General features: G+C 41.2%; 1 protein-coding gene across 1 annotated transcript in view; it reads right to left on the bottom strand.

Moving 5' to 3' along the window:
- Window positions 1-24425, bottom strand: part of CEP290 (centrosomal protein 290) — a 255158-nt gene that overhangs the window by 215954 nt on the left and 14779 nt on the right. Inside the window, exons 2-12 of the mRNA XM_082255322.1 lie at window positions 17523-17641; window positions 17269-17346; window positions 13701-13770; window positions 11716-11762; window positions 7761-7904; window positions 3233-3286; window positions 1671-1820; window positions 902-1084; window positions 548-637; window positions 341-463; window positions 120-243 (exon numbers count right to left, since the gene is read on the bottom strand). Coding sequence (XP_082111448.1) covers window positions 120-243; window positions 341-463; window positions 548-637; window positions 902-1084; window positions 1671-1820; window positions 3233-3286; window positions 7761-7904; window positions 11716-11762; window positions 13701-13770; window positions 17269-17346; window positions 17523-17624 — 1165 coding nt within the window. The 5' untranslated portion in view covers window positions 17625-17641. The remainder of the gene's footprint in view (window positions 1-119; window positions 244-340; window positions 464-547; window positions 638-901; window positions 1085-1670; window positions 1821-3232; window positions 3287-7760; window positions 7905-11715; window positions 11763-13700; window positions 13771-17268; window positions 17347-17522; window positions 17642-24425) is intronic.

Here is a 24425-nt window from a genome sequence, read left to right as displayed (position 1 = left end):
GTGAAAAAGCTAAAAATTAGAACCCTGACATAGGGGAATGGCAAACAAACTAGAGTGTAATGCAGTCTCCAAGTATAAATAATAATTATAAAAAGGTAAAAATATTTTTTTAAACTTACCTTTATTTATCTTTAACTGTTGCTTCAAATTTTCAATGTGTAGGGAATGAGATTCCATCTCCTTTGTATGCTGCTCCAACTGATCAGTAAGCATCTTAATGTGGTTATCCCGCTCCTGCACACCCTGTTATACAGGCAAAATAATACAATGAAGAAGAAAAAAAAACAGTGGATGTAAATAGCTGTATTATCCTAGCCAGTTTAAGTATTTTTAAGGGTACCTGTTGAAGAGCAAAAACACTGCTCTTGTCTGCATCCATCTGAGCAACCTTCAATTTTTCTCTCAAGTTGTGAACCATTTGTTGGCAAGCCATAATTTCTTCATCTTTAGATGCCAATATTCTCTAAAAGAAGGATTTTGTTAATATTCTGATGGCAAAACATACCTTACCTGATCATATTGTTCTCCAAATTAACAGATAGCTTACTTTCCATTCTTCTACTTTTGTATTAACTGCTATCATAACCGGATCATCTTCCTCGTTCTTTGCCCTCAGTTGTTCTGTTAGCTCTAGAACCTGCAGGATCAAGTGTAACAGATGCCATATAGTGAGTATAAATATACTTGAAATATAACCCATCCAGGGATAACCATACATTTGCCCCTAACGATGCAAAAGATAAAAGTTGCAACAAGGCAAATACCAGTTATTTTAGTTTTACCATGTATCACTGCTAGCAGCAAGGTTATATTAACCCAGTGTCTGGGTGGAAAAGTGTAAAACACCAGTGTTAAGGCATTAATCAGTACATTTTACTTATGAAAACGTATTGTGACTGACCTGGAGCCTGTATTGTTCCTTCTCTTTCCTCAGCTGGTCCATAGCACTGTCAGTATGTTGTACCATGAGTTTCATTTTGCTGTATTCATCAGTCATTTTCTCCATTTCGTGTACAGATTCTTCCATGTGTTTTGTCATTTCCTGGTTTTGGCTTTCCAGTCTCTCATTGGCCTCAGTCAAGCTCTGATGTGTGAAAGACAAGTGCTATTCAAATATCACACCTAGATACGATCACTAATAGAACGGCTTGTCCAGTTTAATATTCTGGATCACTGAATGGTCTAACATGTTATGCCCCGTACACACGTATCGATTATTGGCCGGGAATTTTCGGCCAACGTCCGATCGGCCGTTTTTCGGCTTGTTAGTATGATGCTTCCGACAACCGACTCCGACTTTTCGGCCGAAAAAAATGTGGTGTGCAGGCTATAAAATTTTTGTTGGCCGTCAACACAACGGCCGATTTTCCGTCAGTCAGTACAGATTTCGGCAGACAAAAATCTGATGAGCAAGACTGGGCATGCTCAGAGAAGAAAAAACACACGGAAAGTAAACCATCACATGACATCACTTCTGAAGTAGATTTTTGTTGACCGAAAAAAATTTGTGTGCAGTCTAGGCACATTCCAACCAACAAAACACAACTCTGGACAAATGTCGGACAATCGGTCGGCCCATAATCGTTGCGTGTGTACGAGGCATCAGTACAATTCTTGATGTAGAGGGAAGTTACAGTCAATGTGGTAACAGAAGACCAAGGTTGGCTCACCTGTATCTCACCAAGGTATTGTACCAGCTCCATGTTCTTCTTTGAGATGAGAGTTTTGTAGTCTTGCCCCTCTCCACGGGACATAAGAGATTCCCTCTGAGAGTCAATCTGTCTTTGGCAGTCTATAACATCTTGTCGTAGCTGTTCATTCTGTTCATCAGAATTCATGGGTTATTGTCAAAGATAAAAAAAAAATGTATTCCTAATCTAATTTGCCACCAGGCTTAGTGCTAGTACTTGACACAACTGCCTAATACCTCACCTTCTTCTTAAGTAGTTTTTTCTCCAAAAATAAAGTAATGTGAAAAGGAAAGTAACAGATTTATAGTTAGCCAAAGTAAAAAAAGAATACAAGAATAAAGAGAAAAGAAAATCAAGTACAATAGGTACAAAAAAAGAAAAGCGGGTCTTAGGCTCGGGTCACACTATTGCGATGCGGGAAGGCTGCGAATTCGCAGCCTTTTCCCGCATCGCACACGCACCCCCGGCAGTTCACACTGCCATATGCGATACGCTGGGGGTGTCAATGTAATCTTAACGACACCCCCAGTTTGATCGCATATCGCAGTGCGATCGTGCAGTTCGCACAGGATGGGATCGCACAAGTGTGAACCGCTGTGCGATCCGATCCTGATGCGGCTGCAAAAATGCCTCCTGTGCGTGTTTGCACCGGGTGCGATGCGAATTTAGCCATACAAACTGTATGGCTAAACTCGCACCGCACAGCTGATCGCATGTAATGTCGGAGCAGTGCGCTCCGACATTACATGCGAACCCGGCACTCGCATGAGTGTGAACCGGGTCTAAATCTAATCTAATGGGCAAACAGTGGTTCATTAAATATCCAAACAGGCAGAGGAGTACGTTTGTAAATGTCATTAGTTACTAACCTTTAGAGTCGGTTCACACTAGCGCGACTTGTCAGGCGACTTGTCAGCCTGACAAGTCGCGCTCCCTCGCGGTCCATTGACCGCTACAGGACCCGTTCTAATAGGAGCGACACAAGTCGCTCTGACTTAGAAAAAGGGTCCTGTACTACTTCGGGGCGACTTCGGAGCAACTTGCATAGACTTCCATTATGGTAATGCACAAGTCGCCCCCTGAAGTAGTATGGAGTCGTGTCGCCTCAGTGTGAACCGGCTCTTAACTTTGCATTCAAATTACACTTTAAAAGAGCCACTGTAGTGGCAAATGTGGTGCCTTCATTGTGCATAAACATAGCATTCTATAGATACAGCAGTTTCTAAAATTCTTTCTCACAGACACAATTAGGACATCTTGCTGGATACTCAGAACATAGTGGATACCAGATTTTTGTTTTTCTTAAAAAATTCTATTTCAACTGATTTTTCTCTAACTAAATAACCTTATCTGTAATACGAAACGATCAGCAAATTAATAATCAGAATTCACTTCTTATAAATAAGATCTCATATAAAACCTAATAAAAAAAGCTTTGTATACCATTAATTCATCATTCCAATCCTCTGTAACACAATATTTGCTTATATTGCCCTGCATTTTAAAAAGTCAAATGAAGTTCAGCTTTAGCAGGTACCAACCTCTCTTCTTAATTTGCTGTTTTCATTATCGGTTTCTTCATTTCGGAGAGCCAGCTGAAATTATGTACGTAAATGTACAGTAACAATGAAAAAGAAAAAAAAAAAAGAAGAAATGTTTAGGAATATATAGAAACAGTACCTGTTTACTATGGGAATGCTTTTTCTCCAAACTGTTATAAAATCCCTTATAGCAACTCATAAAAAGAGAGCATCTTAACAGCCTTAGGTATCTTCTTATTTATTTTTTTACAAATTTGCCACCCAGTTACATACAAAGGAATAAACCACTGTCTATTCTGCTAACCTTTTTGCCTTCTAAAACAGCATATGGACCAAACAGCTTAAACAAATATACAGTAACTGTTTTACCGGTAAAAAGAGATATAAAAGTGACACACTTGTAATCCACCCACCCCTGCTGTACTATATAGTCTCAAAGCAATTCAGCAGGAACTGTCCGAAATTCAAACCATGTATGGGCAGACTGAATGTACCCAACTTGATCAATCAACTTGGGTACAATTTTACATGGGAATATTGCTAGTGGCTGTTATAGCTGCTAGCAACAATCACTGTGAACACATTGGGGTTGATGTATTAAAGGCAAATAGACTGTGCACTTTGCAAAGTGCAGTTTCACTCTGCAAAAGCAGTTTCTCCAGAGCTTAGTAAATAAGCAGAAGATCTGCCGACTTCCATCATCCAATCACTTGCAAGCATAAATGCTGTTTTTTTTTTTTTTTTTTTTCCTTGCACGTGATTGGGAATTCTTTGGAAACTGAAGCTTTGCCTCATTTACTAAACTCTGGAGCAACTGCACTTGCAGAGTGCAACTGCACTTTGCAAAGTGCACTGTTAATTTGCCTTTAGCAAATCAACCCCAAGGGCTCCACAAGGTTGCAAGAAAGAAAAATCCCTCTGTCTATGGCCGGCCTTACACTTTTCAGAGCCTGTAGTTCTTCAGAATTTGCACTAGTGCCATGCCTACTATTTGCCCAGCTCTCTACCTCCTGTAAGCTTAATTGATCTGCTATAGCAGTGGTTCTCAACTCCGGTCCTCGGGGCCCACTAACAGGCCAGATTTTAAGTATTACCTTGGGGAGATGCAGACTAGAGTACTGCAATCACTGAGCAGCAAATTATATCACCTGGGATGTATTTCGGTTATCTTGCAAACCTGGCCTGTTAGTGGGCAGTGGGGACCAGGGTTGAGGACCACTGTGCTATAGTACTTTTCATGGGAAGACACGCTTACAACACTAAGCATGCCTTAAACTTTAAAAAGAAAGTATAACAAGAGATTTACGTTAATTACACTAGTTGAAGTGAAAATGAATTTTATAGTTTTGAAGAAATGCATCAGCAAAGAAAATCATTTTATTATATAACGAATTGCACTTCTCTATGTTATTAGAGAATATTCTGAGAATTTCTTTGATGCTGCACGGGATAATAAAACTTTGGAACCTTAGAAACATGTGTTTTCAAACTATTATATAACAAGACCTTCCCAAAATGTGCTAGCAATTACCAAGATTACAAAACAATTACTGTACTTAATAAAAAAAAAAAGTCATCATTTTGATAGCACACTGTACTGTATATAATCGAATTGTGTGACACATTCAAAGTCACTGATGACAATCCTGGACCCATTATAGTATTATTCACAAGCCTGATGTTCATGGTGAGTAAGGGCTTTCCAAAGAAGCAAAAATGAGTGCATCCAGCTGTCACATATGTTTTTTATTGCACTAAAAGATTTTTTCAGCTTGGGAAATTTCTGGGTGAGTGCGTATTTTCTTTATTGCCAATGTGTTGAAGTTACAAATCAGGTCAGCCACAGTGTAAATAGTGCCGATCATAGCAACGCTGTAATCTGGATGTCAATCAGCTATCAGTCACACTGTTGTACCATGGCACGATTATGCATGCTTTTCCCCATTTTCAAAATGTGTTCAACTATCAAAAGGGCTGTATGTAAGATAATCTTTAGGCTGGATTGTGAACGGCATCCAATTCGCATGACATGTGAAAGAATATTGCTTTCTATTGCGCCTGTTTAAATATGTCCGGTGCAGCCGGAGTGCAGATTCAGTGTGAATTGGAAAAGAGTCCTGTCAGTATGTATTTTAAATTGGTGCCATGATATGTCATCCAAATTGTGGGTTCCTCTAGAGAAATCAATGGCGGGCAGGAACTTGACAGGGGCACCATGGATACCATCCACATTTAGAGGTCTCTCAGATTGGACTTCTCCCCTGTCCTTGAATGTCTGGGACAGGTTGAATAGAACTATTGATTATGCACCTCTGACGTCCCCTGCTAGCCCGACTGGGAGGATACCCATGGTTTTTACTGGGCGAGGAACATGGTTTCTAAAAACTTCAAAATTGTTATATTTTCTGGAGAATCTTAGTCTTTTCTAGCTCAAAATATTCAAGTAGAATTTATTTGCCATTTGTCAACTGTAATTTTTTGAACATAGTTAGAACATTGACTATCCTGAGAAATACATCACAAGTCATTTCTTAAATTTTCTAGAATAAAGAATAGTTGAGGGTTTTTTTCACAGCTTTCTAAAAACATCCATAATGTACAGTAACCAATGGAAAATTGGATTTTGTTTTGACGATTCCTGATTGGCTGTTCTAGGTCAGATCTCTTTGCACCTTAAAGTGGTTGTAAACCTCAGACATGAAGTATGAATCAAGCAAAGCAAACTTTTTATAGTGTGTACTTGTCTCAATTAGGAGCACTAAGTGTTATTTTTGTCTGCAGCTTTGTTCCTCTGCTATCAGCATGAATCACTTGTTTCCTGACACCAAGAGAAAAATGGTGACATGGGGAGGTATCTCCAGCTGATTGACAGCCTCAGTTCTAATCCTGTGTGCTGTGTGAAAGGGGGGGGGGGGCGTCCCTTCCCCCAATCAGCTCTCAGAGCTCTCCTCACTGAGCTCTGCAGAGTGTAACTTCAGCTCTCCACCCCCCTTTTTTCTGGAATCTCAGACAAAATTAAAAATTCAGCACTTTGAATGGCTGTAGAGAAGAGAAAACTGCAGATAGACAGGTACAACTTACGTAGGAGGATTTGTTTAATCTCTGTGTATAACCTGAGGCCAGTCTCTTCAATGGGTATATGTAAGAGCTTACAACCATTTTAACAAATAACTAAAAGGTGTAAGCATGGATTTTTTTTACTTTCCAATATGAATCAAAGTAATTTTAGGAGGAAGCTCCTGTGAGCATGGACAGCAGCTCAGTGTACAGTGCTCAGGGTGGGGTGGTATATATTTTTTTAACTCAACTCATCTTAACACGGGAATAATGAATGGTGCTACGTGACAAGAATGCCTGGAGTACTCTAATAGGCTAAAAATGAACCTCAAAAAATGATGCATGTATGCATGCAAATCAAGTCATGCTGTATGCTTTTAGCACCTCAGTGCAGCACAAATGATTCTGCATGAAAAATACAGTGTGAGCCAAAGTAAAACAAATGCAGAAAGTGCTGTAGAGTTGTCTCCACTTTAATCAAGAAAGTAGAAACCATATTTAGAGGATTCAGGGGCGATATGTGGGAATTTATTTCAAAAAGTAAGGGTCAGCCATTCAGATCCCACAGTCATGAAAGAAATTGTAAAGGTTATTACTGACTTGACGGCGTCAGTCAAATCCTGTAAGGAGGCACCTGTGCAGGTGTACTCCTAAGCTGGGCTGTTTGCATCAATAGACACACACAACTTTACTGTTAGGGCTACAAGATTGTGGAATTCTCTACCACAAGAGGTGGTTTCTGCAGGTAGTATGGTGGCTTTCAAAAGACTCTTAGACTTACATCTCAAGGATCAGAACATTAAGGGCTATGTGAGATTATTACAGCCACACACACCTACACAGGTTGAACTGGATGGACTATTGTCTTTATTCAACCTCACCTACTATGTAACTATGTAACGAGGCTCAACCTCGTTGTGTGTGTCTATTGGACGTACATCTCGGGGATTAGAACATTCAGGGCTATGTGAGATGATTACAGCCACACACACCTGCACAGGTTGAACTGGATGGACTATTGTCTTCATTCAGCCTCAACTACTATGTAACTATGTAACTACTATGTAACCTTACCTCCCACTTCCTCCTCACAGGGTTTGACTGACAGCAGCAGAAGCCTATGGTCCGCTGCTCTCCTGTGAGACCAGGAAAAAGGAGCAGCAGCATTGTAGCCAGAACAGAGCTGGATTAATGAGATGACTCAATGCAAGTTTTTAGCGATGAGGGTGGGGGTTGGGTGGAGACAGGTACTGGAATATTTTTTACTTTAGTGCAGAGAATGCATGAAGGTAGAAAAAAACCTTTTGAGCTTAGAACTACTTTCAATGCAGATCACACACTGTACTCCCAGATTTCATTAAAACCTGCATTTATGTGGATGAGCTCTAAAACTGCAAACAAAGCTATCCAAATAACAGCGACATTTACCAGTCCACATCTACTGCCAGAAAGAATTATGCATGCAACTCACTTTTTCGTTAACTTGTTTCTCTTTTTCTAGCTCTTTTCTCGTGTCTTTCAGTTCACGCTCCCTCTGCCCCAGCTGTTCCTCAAGCTGACGGATTTCTTCCCGTAAAAAACGTGAATCCCTAGTTCCAGTGGACAGCTGCGCCATCTGCATTTAATACAAGGCCACACCGGTCAAAAACAGATGAAAAAAAGATAACAAGCAGACAGCATACACAATACATAACTACAGATGGAAATAAATGGTTGATGTAGTAGACAAGTTTTAACCACTTGCCGACTGTGCACTGTATATTTATGTCGGCAAAGTGACAGTCCCAGGCAGAATCACGTTAATAAACGTCATCTGCCTGGGAGGAGCTAGGGGGCGAGCGTGCGCCACCGACAGCGCGCTCCCGCCCCCGATCGTCAGCGGGGAAGCTGGCGCTCATGTCCGGCAGCTCAGATTGCCGCCTGACACCGGCGATCTCCCCCCCCCCCCCGCTGACAGAGAAGGACGGACGGCTGATGTAAACACAGCCATCTGTCCTTCTCCCTTGGATGATCACAGAGGCTATGTGATCCTGCTACATAGGATCGCATGTCTCTGATCATCTCACAAGCCCAACCCCCCCACAGTTAGAATCACTCCCCTAGGCTTACATTTAACCCCTTGATCACCTATACTGTTAACCCCTTCCCTGCCAGTGTCATTATAACAGTAACAGTGCATATTTTTAGCACTGATTACTGTAGTAATGTCACTGGTCCCCCCATAAGTGTCAAAAATGTCAGTTAGGGGTCCAATCTGTCCGCCGCAATGGCGCAGTCCCGCTAAAAATTGCCACCATTACTAGCAACAAAAAAAAAAAACAATAAAAATTACATAAATCTTTCCCGTAGTTAGTAAACGCAATAACTTTTGCATAAACCAATCAAAATAGGCTTATTGCGATTTTTTTTTTTACCAAAAACATGTAGCAGAAAACAAATTGGCCTAAAATTTTGATTTCTAATTAATTAACCCTAACTCCCTAACTACTACTGTTTTTATTTTTAAATTGATTCTGTTAACCACTTTAAGACCGGAGGATTTTCACCCTTAATGACCAGGCCCTATTTTACGATTCGGCACTGATTTAGCAGGCAATTGCGCGGTCATGCAATGCTGTACCTAAATAAAATTGAAGTACTTTTTTTTCCCACAAATAGAGCTTTCTTTTGGTGGTATTTGATCACCTGTGTGATTTTTATTTTTTGCGCTATAAACAAAAAAAGAGCGACAATTTTGAAAAAAAAAAACAATATTTTCACATTCTGCTATAGGACATTCCCAAAAAAAAATGTAAAAATCACATTTTTTTAACATTTTAGGCCAATTTGTTTTCTACTACACATTTTTGGTAAAAACAAAAAAAAAATCACAATAAGTGTATTTTGATTAGTTTTTGCACAAAAGTTATTGCGTCTACTAACTACGGTAAAGATTTATGTCATTTTTATTGTTTATACTAGTAATGGCGGCGATCTGCGATTTTTTGCGGGACTGCGACATTGCGGCGGACAGATCGGACCCCTAACTGACATTGTTGACACTTTTGGGGGTACCAGTGACATTACTACAGTAATCAGTGCTATAAATATGTACTGTTACTGTAATAATTTCATTGGCAGGGAAGGGGTTAACCCTGTGGGTGATCAAGGAGTTAAATGTGAGCCTAGGGGAGTGATTCTAACTGTGGAAGGGCGTGACTTCTGAAAGGACCATAGAGACATGTGATCCAATATAGCAGGATCACATGGGCTCTATGATCATGCCAGGGAGAAGGACGGCCGGCTGTGTTTACAACAGTTGACCGTCCTCTCTCAGTGGGGAACAATCGCGGACGTCAGGCGGCAATCGGAGCCGTCTGCCCGCTGTATCGGCTTCCCCGCTGGTGAGCGGGGGGTGGGAGCACGCAGGCAGCGGTGCGGCTCGCCCCCCTAGACTCCCAAGAGCGAGCGCTGTACATGTACGGCGATTTGCCTGGGAGTGGCTGCCTGACACAGTACGTGTGCAGCGGGCGGTCGTAAACCAGGTAAGAGTTACTTACTGCCACCCAACTAAACCTCCTTTCAAAGACTAAGGCTGCCCATACATTATACAATTTTCTTGTAAAATTTTCCATTAGATTTACCAAAACCATATAAGGTCAAACCTAAACACTTTTAATTTGCATGCAATCAGGCAGGCCCTTGCACTACATAGTTGAAGGTAAATCTAAAGTAAATTGAATAAGAATATTGTATAATGTATAGCCAGTCTAACAGCTTTTCATTTCTATTTAATATAACATTTTTTGGCAGAATTTTCAAATAGTAAATAATGACAGTAAAAAAAAAAACACCAGAACTTTGGAATTATCCCACATCTAAAAACGGATTTCTGTAAAGTATACAGAAAGCAGATGTAATCCAGATAGTATGAAACATTTTTATTTACATCTAGGTGATTTTTAGAAAAGTGTCACAAGAATGCATATATAACACATATTATTAAAACATCTGTCAGAGCTTTATATGTATCCAGTCTCCAACATGTGGATGTAGTTTTCATTGTATGACCCTGCTTAGAGTGATCACATCAATAATGGAATTGATACAGAACACTCAGAAAAAAAAAAAAAAAAAAGCAAATACAGTAAAACCTTGGTTTGAGAGTAACTTGGTTTAAGAGCGCTTTGCAAGACAAGCAAATTTTTTAAATTAATTTAAATATAACTTGATATACAAGCGATGTCTTGATATACAAGTAGCGTCATGTATAAAAAAAAAAAAAAGAGGAGCCTCTAAAGTGTAGCAATATGGTTACATTTAATGAAGGTTCAATATTTAGCAACTCACATGGTTGATGATTAAAACAGGCACATCTAAGAATGTAGGCATCCGGGGTAAAGCTGTCCACATAGACCATCCTCTGCACAGCCATCTTCATCATCCCTTCCCCGCTGCACTCCACGAGCGATTCAAAGCCTCACTTTCAGATCACTCTACTGCAGGCTATTCTCCCCGGTCACGATTGCAGACTGACAGTGGTGAGAGTCAGTGGTTCAGAAGATGGTCTATGTGGACAGCTTTACCCCGGATGCCTGCATACTTAGGTGTGCCTATTTTAATCATCAACCATGTGAGTTGCTAAATGTTGAACCTTCATTAAATGTAACCATATTGCTACACTCTCATCTCTCTTATATTCTGTAGCTCTGCTAGATTTTGCTTCTAATCTCCTTGGGGCTGCATATTGTGGATGGACATTTTATGGTTACACAACCTATCACATTGCTATAATCTTTGTATATAGACTATAAACTGAAGGACTTGTGGAACAAATCATCTGAGTTTCCATTTTTTCTTATGGGGAAATTCGCTTTGATATAAGAGTGCTTTGGATTATTAGCATGTTTCCAGAACGAATTATGCTCGCAATCCAAGGTTTTACTGTATACAGTATGGCACAAAGGTGGGTTCTAATGTATTGCCAACAAACTAATCAACGATACTTCTTGCTTTATTGAGGTGATCATGTGCTTTATGTGATTCATTCTGTCTCAGTGTTAAGGTGGGGAGAGAAAAAAACAAGGTTTTTGTAGGAATACTGGTAAACCTTTCAGAACAAAAATAACCCAAAGAAACCCTACAGCACTAACTTAAAAAAAAATGATAAAAACCTGGCACACAAAGCAACAATAGAGGAGTCAATTTCATGCAATAGAAAGACAAAATAAAAAAAAAAAAAAAAAGAAAATTTATAGCGAACCCTCTTTTACATCATTAAAGACATAAATGCTAATTAGAATAATTGTATTACAAAAAATACTTTTCTAATAAAGTGCTCCTCAGTACAAAAAAAAAAAAAAATGTAACAAAACACAGATAAAAAAATACATCAGTAAATATGTAGCAGTGAAATTTAAAAGCAAGTAATATAATATATATTATACCTCCATTTCATTTTCCAGTTGCTTAATTTTACTCCTTAGTTGATTTTCTGTTTGTCAACAAATAAAAAAAAAAAAACTGAAATTAATTAGGAATAAAAAAAAAAAAAAAACCAATAAAACCAAAAGGTACAGTCTAGTCCATAATTAAAATAAATGACCAGTAAAATACACATCCATGTGTTGCTGTAGTCCACTAAACTCCCCTGATGATGAAAACCTAATTTCCAATCATCCTATGATCTGTGAAACCTGTTCCTCCTCCAGGCTGAATGTAGCAGTTCCCATATCCTCCCATACCCCTTAAGTGGGGTACACACTATAAGAAAACCGGGTGAACGATCGTCCGATTTTCCTCGTTGTTTCACAGCAAATCAGAACCGATGAACGAAAATTCGTAAGAAAATTTTTGTACGACAAAGGCTTTTTTTTTGTGGTTTATTGTTTCTGATCATGCACAGTCTTTCTTTTCTGATTTTTCTTGTACAAAAATCGTACGAACATGGAACACATTAAACAAAAACCGTTCGTTTTTTCCCGTACGAGAAAAATTTTGGAGTTTGACTTTGAGAATTTTCGTACGAAAATTGTCGAAAGTTGTATACACACTATACGAAAATACTTTGGACGAAAATGTTTGCCCAATTTTCTTATAATGTGTACTAGCCTTTAGGTATCTGGAGGGTCCACAGGCAAAGTGATACCACACTTCTTTCTGGAAAATCCTAGGGAATGCAGAGCAGCCATAACCCCACAAGATGATGGGCGGCACAGTGGTGTAGTGGTTTGCACTTTCACCTAGCAGCAAGAGGGTCGCTGGTTCGAATCCCAACCACGACACTACCTGCCTAGAGTTTGCATGTTCTCCCTGTGCCTGCGTGGGTTTCCTCCGGGTACTCCAGTTTCCTCACACACTCCAAAGACATGCTGGTAGGTTAATTGGATCCTGTATAAAATAAAAAAATTGGCCCTACTGTGTATGTATGCGAGTTAGGGACCTTAGATTGTAAGCTCCTTGAGGGTAGGGACTGATGTGAATGTCCAATGTATATGTAAAGCGCTGTGTAAATTGACAGCGCTATATAAGTACCTGAAATAAATAACTAATAATGATGCTCTTCTAGTGCATTGAAGTGTTTTCTAAAGAGAGATCTGGAGTATTCATGCTTGGTTCCTAGGAATCTCACTAGACAAGGAATTGTGGCGTCATGCCCTGCAATGTGCTGCTGTACAAGGCATTACAAGGACCTGAAATCAAGTAAATTCAGGCATCTATGCTAGCGGAATGTGCAGAAAAGGGGTATGAGCTATATGACTGAGCCAAAATCTGGCAAAAATTCATAAAAAATTAAACACAGAAACAAAAGGGTTTATTTACTAAAACTGCAGAGTGCAAAATCTGGTGGAGGTCTGCACAGAAACCAACCAACTTCCAGGTTTTATTGTCGAAGCCTAATTTAGAAGCTGATTGGCTACCATGCATAGCTGCACCAGATTTTGCACTCTTCAGCTTTAGTAAATCAACCCCACTGGATCTCTCCTAGTTGGTCCACCCTTGCCCAGATCATCACTGACAACCAGCTATAAAAATGGATAAGTGACAACACACCAAATATATCCATTCTATTTCTATATTGATGCTTAAAACTTGGCCTAGCAATTACAAAAATAATTCAAAGATTCATGGGCTCCTGACAGACAAGCCTCACTAAAGTAAACAAATGAGATCTTCAGGCATTGGATGAGAAGTTGTTGGAATGCATCACAGTCAAAAGCCGAGGAGGAGGAATACAAACCTGGAAGAAGTGACAGACGATGGTGACAGCTAATAGAGAAGTGATAGACAGCCCTGGAGAAGGGCAGATTATGGAAAAGAGCAGCCCTATACAGTGACACTGAAGTTCTAGCAGAACAGTAACTGCAGAAATGTATTGCAGTTCATGACAGATATTCTAATGTCACCAACTGTATTTACCAGACCTTCTTACCAGTTTTAGCTTGCTCTTCCCCTGCCTTTTCTGCCTCTTCTAAGGCAAGGTCTACCTCCTGAGTTTTTATCTAAAAGTTCAAAGAAAACATTAATAAGAATGAACAAAATCTTTTAAAATTAGAGTCAAACTTTAGCCATTTGTTTTATAAGAGTCATAGATTTTTTTTTTTTACCATTGGCTATGCCCTCACTGGGGGATTTCCCCTCACTTCCTGACACTAGGAAAATAAATAAGATGGTGTGCCTGTCATCAAGATAAAAAGAAACAGAACAATAGAAACCCAACATACTACTAAACAAATATTCGTTGGGTGTTTTCTCTGTCTCACCTATTGCTCTTGAAAACACCAAATGAGGACACATATAGCAATACCAACAAAAGAAAAATCTAGCAGGAGGTTCTTCCTTCCTCTGTACAAAACCAAAAAAAAAAAAAAATTGGATTTTTGACCTACTGTAAAATCCATTTCTCTGCTGTTCATTGACGGACACAGCTCCTGGTATTCATAACCATTGTGTTATACTGCCCCTACGGGAGTAGGGCACTAGGCAGAAAAAAAAATTCTGGCTACGCCCATGGGTAGTACCAGGGGTATACTCCCTTTCTCTGCTATAGCCACTCCAGGCAGGCTGGGGGGCCCTGGCAGGAGCCCCCACCATGTACAACCCTCCCCCCCACACAGTCCATTGTCCGGACGCCGGCGGCACACCCCCCCAGTTCCTATCGCCAGTCAGCGCCCTGCCCCCACCCCTGGAAAGTGACCAGACCACCCAAACAGCCCCAGCGTATGTGGAAGGGGGGGGGGGGCGGATGAGGGACTCGGAAAGGGGGGTGCCTGTGGGAAGGAGGGGGACCTGGGGGTCAGGCCGTCCCAAGGAGGGGCCCATGGGGACCGTTCCAGACAGGACCCCTCTCAATGGGGGGGGTTATAGGCCAGGAGGAACGCTGCGACTCGGGCCCTGGCCCAGTCATATGCGACCTCGCAAGGCATTTAACTCACAGACCAGCCCCCGTCCAGTGGGGCTGTGTCGTGGCTGACCTAGAGCAGAGCTGAGGTCTGCGCGCGCTCACTGGCCAGACTGAGGTGGCCACTGAATCTAGTTATCCAGCCCGTCGCCCAGTCCAAGTCACAGGAAAATTCCAGGAGGAAAAAATTTCCTATCTTAAACGAAAAAAATTCCAGGACCAGAGATCCCAGCAAGGAACTAGGTCCTTACTAGACAGAAAAAAACTGAGTACCTATAGCAGAGAGAGGGAGTATAGCCCCTGGGGCTGCCCATGGGTGTAGCCATACTTTTTCCCCGCCTAGTGTCCTACTCCTGTAGCTTCCAGGGCAACTTCTATCTGGGAAGAAAAATATTTCTAATTCAATTCATCATACGGCTGTGAATACCCCACCCCAGATAATAGATAATTATTCACACCGGCCGGTTGTTGTAATTTATTTGTATATGTTATGTCCAGTCTTGTCTTCTGTTTCATGTCACAGCACCATTGATTGATGAGTGTTTTTTATATCACATGCATTTATTTGTATTTGCACACCATTTTCCTAGAGAAACAATACATTTATAGGAAATATAAATCTGCTTCTCTGCCTACTTGAAAACCAACCATATAACCTCTTTTTCCCCATGTTCTGTGTGGGATATTTTTTCAATATATGTGTTTGGTTAGGTTGGTTGGTGTGCACGCATTTGTGAAGGCATGGTGGAGCAATCATTACCTTATTTACCCCTTTTTTCACACTTCTATATCCTGTAGGGGGCAGTTTAACCCAATGGTTAAGAAGATCAGGAGCTGTGTCCGTCAATGAATGAGACAGAAAGGTAGATTTAAAAATGCAAGGAACTAGGTCCTTACTCCTGACAAGGCAGAAAAAAAAAAAAAACGAGTGGCTATAGCAGAGAGAGGGAGCATATATCCCCTAGGACTGCCCATGGGTGTAGCCAGAATGTTTTTTGCCTAGTGTCCTACTCCTGTAGGGGGCAGTATAACTCAATGGTTATGAATACCAGGAGCTGTGTCCATCAATGAATGAAAGAGAAAAAAAGTTTTTGGATAAATAATAGCTAAAAACATACATGCATTATTAATGACCTACAATTCTGGAAATGTTTCAGGACTAAAGGATTAGGGTTACACAGAAAAAATGATTTTAAAGCTGCTCATGAGTTGGTTAATTTTAAGGCCTAAGTCCTCGTTCACACCTCACTTTTCTGCATTGGAAAAAAACTGATATGACATCAACATTGGTGTGAATAGGGTACATAACTGATGCGTATTAGAAAACGGATGACAGCGTGTCGGTTTTCTCATCAGTTCCCATCGGTTTTCATGAACATATGGTGTAAACAAGCCCTAATAGATGCTTGATGGAAGTTCAGGTGTACAACTGTCAGTTGGCTAACAATATAGTTACTATCCATTGTTTTTACGCCACCGACACTGACACAGCTGTTAAAGCGGAGTTCCACCCAAAAGTGGAACTTCCGCTTTAGGGAGTCCTGACCCCCCGGCATGCCACATTTGGCATGTCATTTTTTGGGGGGGGGAGCGGGTACCTAGTTTTGACAGGTACCCGCTCCCACTTCCGCTCGGAGCGCCGCGGCGCCCTGAGCGGAAGTTCTCCTCTCCCCCTCCCTCCCTGCAATCTTCTGGGACACGTCAGAGGTCCCAGAAGATTGCCGGCCAATCACGGCGCGCAGCGCGACTCGCGCATGCGCAGTGGGTACCCGGCTGTGAAGCCGCAAACTGTAACAGCCGGGTGCCCACAGCAGTGATGCCGGCGCCGAGGGAGAGGATCGAGGCTTCCGGCGGCCGCATCGCTGGACTGTTGGACAGGTGAGTAAATGGCTGGAACTCCGCTTTAACATGGAAATGTATCCCTTCTTGTCCGCAAACTGTATATTAAGGCTCTCCAGCACAATGTCCTGTCCTCAGGATATGTTAATAAGCGTCTTAACTGCCACAAAGACCATGTTGCATAGCCGGTGGCTCTCCATCCCAGCTGGCAGTAACAGCTGCAGTCTCCACTGACGGTTGAAACAAATCAGAGTGGTTCCTCATTGTGTGGTCACTATGTCAGCTTTGGCATAGTGATAACATTCAAGCAGGAAGCCTTGTTGACAAATAAAGTCATTAACCTGAAAATGACACTACTGATGCTACTGCAACCTGAACATGAGAGAAGGTTGCAGTGTTCAGCTGTTTAATACAGTAATTGTCAGAAATGATTACAGTACTAAAAAATAATTATTAATTAAAAAATGATTATTTAAATGAAATAAAATAAAAAAAGTTTTATTAAAACAGTGTATCAAGTCAAAGCCTTATGCAGTATATCGACTGACAGATAGAACACTTCTAAATTTGGCCTGGGCATCTAGGCATCAGTGACCTACAGTATAGTCATGGAGGATTAAACCATAAAGGTTAACTAAGACTAAACTAAAACTAAAACTAAAACTTTTGCACATATTTAGCAGTACTAAACCAATTTTTTAATAAACCTCCGAGATGAAAGATTTCACACAAACACATAAAATCATGGAAACTTGCAAACCTTCATTAAAGACTGTGTAATTCGAAAAATCTGTATCAAATTTTCATTTGTCTCCCCTTTTAAGTCTGTGCTAGTCACCTGTAAAACAAAACAGTTGTACAGTTAATTACTATTCTGATGACTACTTTGAATTTAGAAACAGTAAAAAGATGATTTGCAGGCTCAGATTTGTTTCAAGTGTAATCCACCTTAAACTAAAAAGAGCACCTATAAATGCATGCATGCAGACACCCAGCTGGGCTAAGATCACAAACCTGTGATAAGGTTTTCAACATCTTTTCTGCCAATCTTTCTTGATTGGGAAGAACATCTGGATCCACTTTCATGAGCTTTCCCCAGTCTAAAGCAGGAGCCATCTTTATTGGCTATCTTTCTAGAAAAATGAATATAAAACACAAAGAATGCATTTACCACTTACAACCAGAGTCATGTTTGTTAAAAAGCAATATTAAACCCAAAACCAAAAATGTATCATGCTGCAGATGCAGTGGCTGAATTAGCTTTATTTTCTTTAGCCTTTTTCCCTGGCATACTGACCAGAAAACATACCTCCTGTATTAGGCAGACGCCACTCTGGGTGAATGAGCACAGGAGGCACAGCAGACAGCAGTATTGTCACTCTGGGGGGAGGAATGTATTAAAGGCTAAGTTCACCTTTAGTAAGTTTGTTACACCCATATCCACCTCCTGTCACCAGAATTCCCCACTCTGTGACAGTGGGCAGGGGATCTTCTCCCCACACCCGCTGTCACAATTTGAAAAGAGTATGGCTGTGCGGGGCTCCGCCCACTCAGCCACATCATAAATTCAGTTTCCCTATAAATGAATGAACTACAAGTACCATAATCCACCATGGCAGATGGCTTGTAGTTCCCTATGAACTGTGAGGGCGCTGGTGGTCATAGATCATTGATTTTTTTATGTAGTTCATTAACGGTCTGCCCGTACGACCAAGGGTACAGACAGACAGCTGAATGGGAGTCTGCAAGATCCTAGCTTTGCACCTACGATCTGATCGCAGGTGCAATGTTTTTCAGGCTACAGAGAAAAAAAAATGCACATTTTTTTTACCTGCGATTGTGGCGAGGTCCGACAGAAGTTCGGCCCCCTCCTCCTCCATCCAGGCCAGTAACCGAGCATTTTGCACATGCGCAGTAGAGACCCAGCCGCGAAGCCGCAAGGCTTCACTGCTAGGTTCCCTTACCGGCAATGACCGTGGCAGCACCTGACAGCCGATGGAAACATTGGCTGCAGTGCCAACATCGCTGGATTCCAGGACAGGTAAGTGTCCTAATATTAAAAGTCAGCAGCTACAGTATGTGTAGCTGCTGACCTTTAATTTTTGGAGCGGGAGTCCAGAACACCGCTTTAAGATGAAGTCATTACTACTGATAACTATTACTTGTCCCAGGTTAAAGAATAAGTTCGCCTTTCGTAACATGTTACACCCATATTTAGGCTGTAACATGTTACGAACAGACCGCCTCCCGTACCTCCCTGATCCGCGCTGTGACAGCTTGCAGGATTCTTCTCCCTCCGTGCTAGCTGTCGCAGTTAAAAAAAAAAACCTGGCTAAGCGGGACTCGGCCCTCGTCCAGCGGCGTCACTGATTGACAGGGCTCTGGGCATGAAAAACTACGAGGTCAGGCAGCCCACTGGCTGTCAGCTTGTAGTTTTCAATGAACTACCAGGGCCGTAGTTCATTCATGCTTCCTGTCAGACTGTATCTGCTTACCCATACAGGATGTATGGGCACACAGATACACTGGCTCTGCAGGAGACCTGCATGGCACAATCTGCTGATCGCTGGTGCAATGCTTAACAGGCTCCAAAAAATAATTACATGAATAATGATTAATGCACATTTTTTTTATCTGCGAAAAAAAAAAAAAAAATGTGCATTTATAATTTTTTTGCAAAAAGTGAACTTATTTTTAGCCTCCACAATTTTATAATAGAAGTCCCACTAAATTCATGAGTAAGAAAAAGCATGTATGAGCACCAAACATGGTTGTTATAGCTGGAGGAATAAAGAGGGAACAGACGAGAGAGATCCTACAGAGAGCCAACACCCAAGGCTGTGGTGTAAAGCTGGAAGGCGCTCTAAACTGGTACCTACAATATAACCTAATCGTATCATCATATTACATGTAAGGGCCCTTTCTCAAGGGCTGTCCAATCAGGCGGACCTGATCAGACCCTCCATTCACCCCTATTGAGTGGTGGATGTTAGCGGTGACATGTCCGCTGACATCCGCCGCTATCCGATCCAGTCTGCAAAATCCAGACAGATGGTGGTCCTATTTTCCATCCATCTGGCAGATTGGATATGTTCCGATGAAAACGGACAGGCGATCCATTATCACCTGATCTCCTCAGAGGGGAGCGGGACTGTCCCTGTCTCCGCTCTGCACAGTTAGCAGAGACAGACCTGTCATCCACCTGCTCAGCTGGGAGGTGACGGTGTGAAAGGGGCATTATTCAAACATCTTAAAAATCTTCTGTCCTAGTCCTGGGATTGTTCCATTCATTCTGAAAAAGACAATTTATTCCTATCATACAGAAAGAACGGCCAATCAGAGGGAAATATTTTAAAGGCCCCTGCAATGTGGTGATCTCTAAAATTTCCATGTTTTCTAAAGTGATACTAAATCCCAAAAAAAAATGTAATATAATCGCAGCTTACCTATCCTTAACCAGTTCTGGACCGGAAGGATTTGCCTCCTTAATGACCAGGCCCTATTTTGCGATTCGGCACTGCGTTATTTTTCACACAATTGCGTGGTCGTGTGACGCTGTACCCAAACTAAATTTACGTCCTTTTTTTTTCCACAAATAGAGCTTTCTTTTGGTGGTATTTGATCACCTGTGCAATTTTTATTTTTTGTGTTATAAACAAAAATGAGCGAAAATTTTGAAAAAAAAAAAAAACAATATTTTTCACATTCTGCTATATAACATCCCCCCATCCCCCCCCCCCCAAAAAAAAAAGTTAAAAATCAAAATTTTGTAAGATTTTAGGCCAATTTGTTTTCTGCTACATATTTTTGGTAAAAAAAAAAAATACCAATAAGCGTATTTTGATTGGTTTGCGCAAACATTATCGCGTCTATTAACTACAGGAAAGATTTGTCATTTTTTTTATTTTTTATTTTATTTTTTACTAGTAATGGTGGCGATCTGCTTTTTTCTGCGGGACTGCGATATTGCGGCGGACGGATCGGACCCCTAACTGACATTTTTGACACTTTTGGGGGTACCAGTGACATTACTACAGTAATCGGTGCTAAAAATATGTACTGTTACTGCAATAATGACACTGGCAGGGAAGGGGTAAACAGTATAGGTGATCAAAGGGTTAAATGTGACCCTAGGGAAGTGATACTAACGGTGGGGGGCGTGCTTTCTGAGATGACCATAGAGGCATGTGATCCTACCTCATATATAGTCCCACAAGGGGATATATGCAAATATTAGAACAAAGGGGAGGTATGTGGCGATGCCTAATATTACAAAAATACCAAATGTTTGACTGTGTATACAACACAAAATAATAAATATTAAACAAAACAATTATTAGTGCTCCTGGTATTATCATAAAGTGACAAATGTGCATATATTATTGAAAAATAGTATATAAAGTGCCACAGTGCAATATCACAGTAAATTGCTAACTTGTGCAAATATAATATAAATTTACTGTGATATTGCACTGTGGCACTTTATATACTATTTTTCAATAATATATGCACATTTGTCACTTTATGATAATACCAGGAGCACTAACAATTGTTTTGTTTATTTTATATTTATTATTTTGTGTTGTATACATATTCAAACGTTTGGTATTTTTGTAATATTAGTCAGCGCCACATACCTTCCCTTTGTTCTAATATATAAAACTTTGCATACTCAAATCCTATCAGAATCAGCTAGAAACTGATCTGCCTCTCCAGATGGTTGAATCCCTAAACAAAAGCTTAGTAGGCGCAAATCTCCCTCTGACATTTAGCTCTGTCATTTCACAATACAGAGTAAATAGTGTTGAAACCAGCAACCAGACCTCAACGGCCTCGTCATATCACTAATGAATATTCTCACTTCTATTGCTCTCTGCAAAGTGTGTGTACTCAACAGACATCCCCAGAGCAACGCTCATTAAGGGAAACAAAATACATCTACCCAGAGAATATGCAACCTAAATAAATAACTAGTTCTACAGTATAGGCTAGGAGTGTCTGGTGAAATTAAGACAGAGCTCCCAACTGTCCCTGATTTCAAGGGACTGTCCTTGATTTGGAATAAAGTCCCTCTTTCCTCCTTATTCCTCCCTCATTTTGCTCTGATCTATATACATACTTGCCAACTGTCCCATTTTTGCAGGGACAGTCCCGCAACATAGGAGACTGTCCCGGGTAATTTACATTGCCCCAGCAAGCTCCCGTTAATTGGGCTGCCCGTTACGGGCAGCCAATGCCCGTAAAAAAAATGGTTGTGGGCCGACATCGTAACGGCGCCTGTGCCGTTCCAATGCCTGCCGGGCTTGAGAAAGCTCGTACAAGCTCGGCTGGGTGGGCGCATGCGCAGTTACGTAATAGCGCCGCCTGGCGCCATTAAAACCTAATTATGCCAGATAGTATAATTAGGTTTTATCATACTTATTTACACCTTGCACTTTATTTATATTTCCATATTACATTTTTTGTATGGTCACACCTGAGCACATTTGACACTTTAGAATTGCAGGGAATTGTGATGAGAATTCTAAATTTTAGGCAGAAGTAATGCAGCTGAATGGGAGAATTATTCCAACTCTGCTACTTTGGCCTTAAGTTTGAAATTCCTTTTTCAATTTCCTGTAATTCTCTCTTTATTGAGTAGACCCTATAATCTGATGATAAGTAGGTGGAGATTAATTATGTGGAGTGGGCGGGGCTTCAGGGAAATGGGTGTGGTAAGTAATTGATAGCTGTGCTGCAAAGTGTCCCTGAATTTTTTTTTCAAATGTTGGCAACTATGTATATAGTTGTATATAAAATGCACTCTTTTTTCTTTCAAAACTGCTTCCCAGTGCTAAACCTTTTTTCATCCAATTTCTAAATTGCTTAATTTGTACATTTCACAAGTCTGTATAAAGGAATAGTAGTGGTAAAAAAGCACTTGGAGGTTTAACTAATCTTTATTTTTTGTATAATTCTCCTTTAAGAGGGCGTGGCATGGGAGTGCGTCCTATGGCTACATACGTTTGTTAACCACTTTACTACCGCTTACGGTAATAGTACTGCGGCAGTGTGGCTCGTTCCCGTCCAGTCACGTAGTATTAACGTGACTGGACTCCTCCCCTTCTGGGCGGCGCTTGCGCGCCGCCGGAGGCTCGCTCCCGCTGTTTTCATTCACAGCGGGAGTCGGGCCAGGGGAGGAGCAGCGGCGATCGCCGCTGCTCTTACCCGATCGTCGGGGATCGAGTCTGGAGATCCGCCCGCTGTGTGTAAACACAGCGGGCGGATCTCCATAGTGACAGGGAGTGACAGATCGGACTGTTCAGCATAGCTGGACATCCGATCTGTCCATGAATCACATAGTCACCTCCCCCCCTACACGTCAGTAAGCACCAGGCATACATTAACCCCTCCCTCTCCAATAAAATTAACCCCTTCCCTGCCAGTGTCATTTTTACAGTAACAGTGCATATATATAGCACTGATTACTGCAGTAATGTCACTGGTACCCCCAAAAGTGTCAAAAATGTCAGTCAGGGGTCCGGTCTGTCCGCCGCAATGTCGCAGTCCCGCAAAAAAAATCGCAGATCGCCGCCATTACGCGTTAAAAAAAAAACACCAAAAATGACAGAAATCTTTCCCTTTGTTAGTAAACGCAATAACTTTTGCGCAAACCAATCAAAATACGCTTATTGCGATTTTTTTTACCAAACATATGTAGCATAAAACAAATTGGCAAAAAACTTTTAAAAAAATTGGTTTTTACATCTTTTTTGGGGGGAATTTCATATAAAAAAATGTGAAAAATATTGTTATTTTTTCAAAATAAACGCTCTTTTTTTGTTTATAGCGCAAAAAGTAAAAATCGCACAGGTGATCAAATACCACCAAAAGAAAGCTCTGTTTGTGGGAGAAAAAGGACGTAAATTTCGTTTGGGTACGGCGTTGCACGACCGCGCAATTGTCAGTTGAAGTCGCACAGCGCCGAATCGCAAAAAGTGGCCTGGACGGAAGACAGCAAAATCCTCCGGTTGTAAAGTGGTTAATAGGTGTCCCTCGTTCCCATCTCAAAAAGTTGGGAGGTAGGTTAAGGCAGTGCCCATGAACTTTCCGATCATCCCATGATGCTATACAATCAGCAGGATCTGTTCACCTCCATGCAGTGTCTACGGACACAATAGAGAGGAACTCATGTAAATAATCATTTGTATAAATAGCTCTCAAGCATTCTCGGTGCTTAGCAATTCTTTTGCTTATCAGAATCTGAAAAAGCTCCTTATTTTCACTTCAGCAGACTGACTTCTAAAGACTGACCATTTCAGTTAGTAAATGTACAAAGTATACTTTACGGACTCAGGCTGGGATCACACTGGTGCGATGTTAGACATCGTATGTGATTCGTACCACGCAGCTGTGCAGATCACATGCGATGTCTGTGCGATGCAAACGTAGCTATACAGATTGTATGCCTGAAATTGCATCACATTTGCACCAAAATGATGCAGGACCCTTTTTTTGGTCTGCAATGTAATCGAAATGTTCAAACCCATGCCATCAGATTCCTGCACCATTTGGCAGTTCGCACTGCGATCTGCGAACCAATCTGGGGCTGTCATTACCTTTGCATTGACACCCGCATCGGTTCGCAGATGTCAGTGTGAACCACCTGCAGGTGACATTGATGCGAGAACCTGCACTGGAATCGCGTGGGGTTCCCACATCGTATATATGTGAACAGGATCAAGTCCACCAGTGGATTTGCCTGCTCAGTGTGGAATCTCTCCACTGATCCCCGCTGAGCAGGCAAATGACAGGTCCGTGTCTGTTTCGCTGATGCAGAGCAGACACGGCCAACTTTTCTGTATGAGGCAGTCAGATGTAAATGGACCACCTGTCTGTTTACATCCAACTGTCATCCGATCGTTTTTAGCGGACAGG

Source organism: Pelophylax lessonae, assembly GCF_965119305.1.
Source record: "Pelophylax lessonae genome assembly, chromosome: 4".
Classification (NCBI taxonomy): Eukaryota; Metazoa; Chordata; class Amphibia; order Anura; family Ranidae; genus Pelophylax; species Pelophylax lessonae.
The sequence above is the reverse complement of the archived record's forward strand: the minus strand, read 5'-3'. Positions and strand labels throughout refer to the sequence as shown.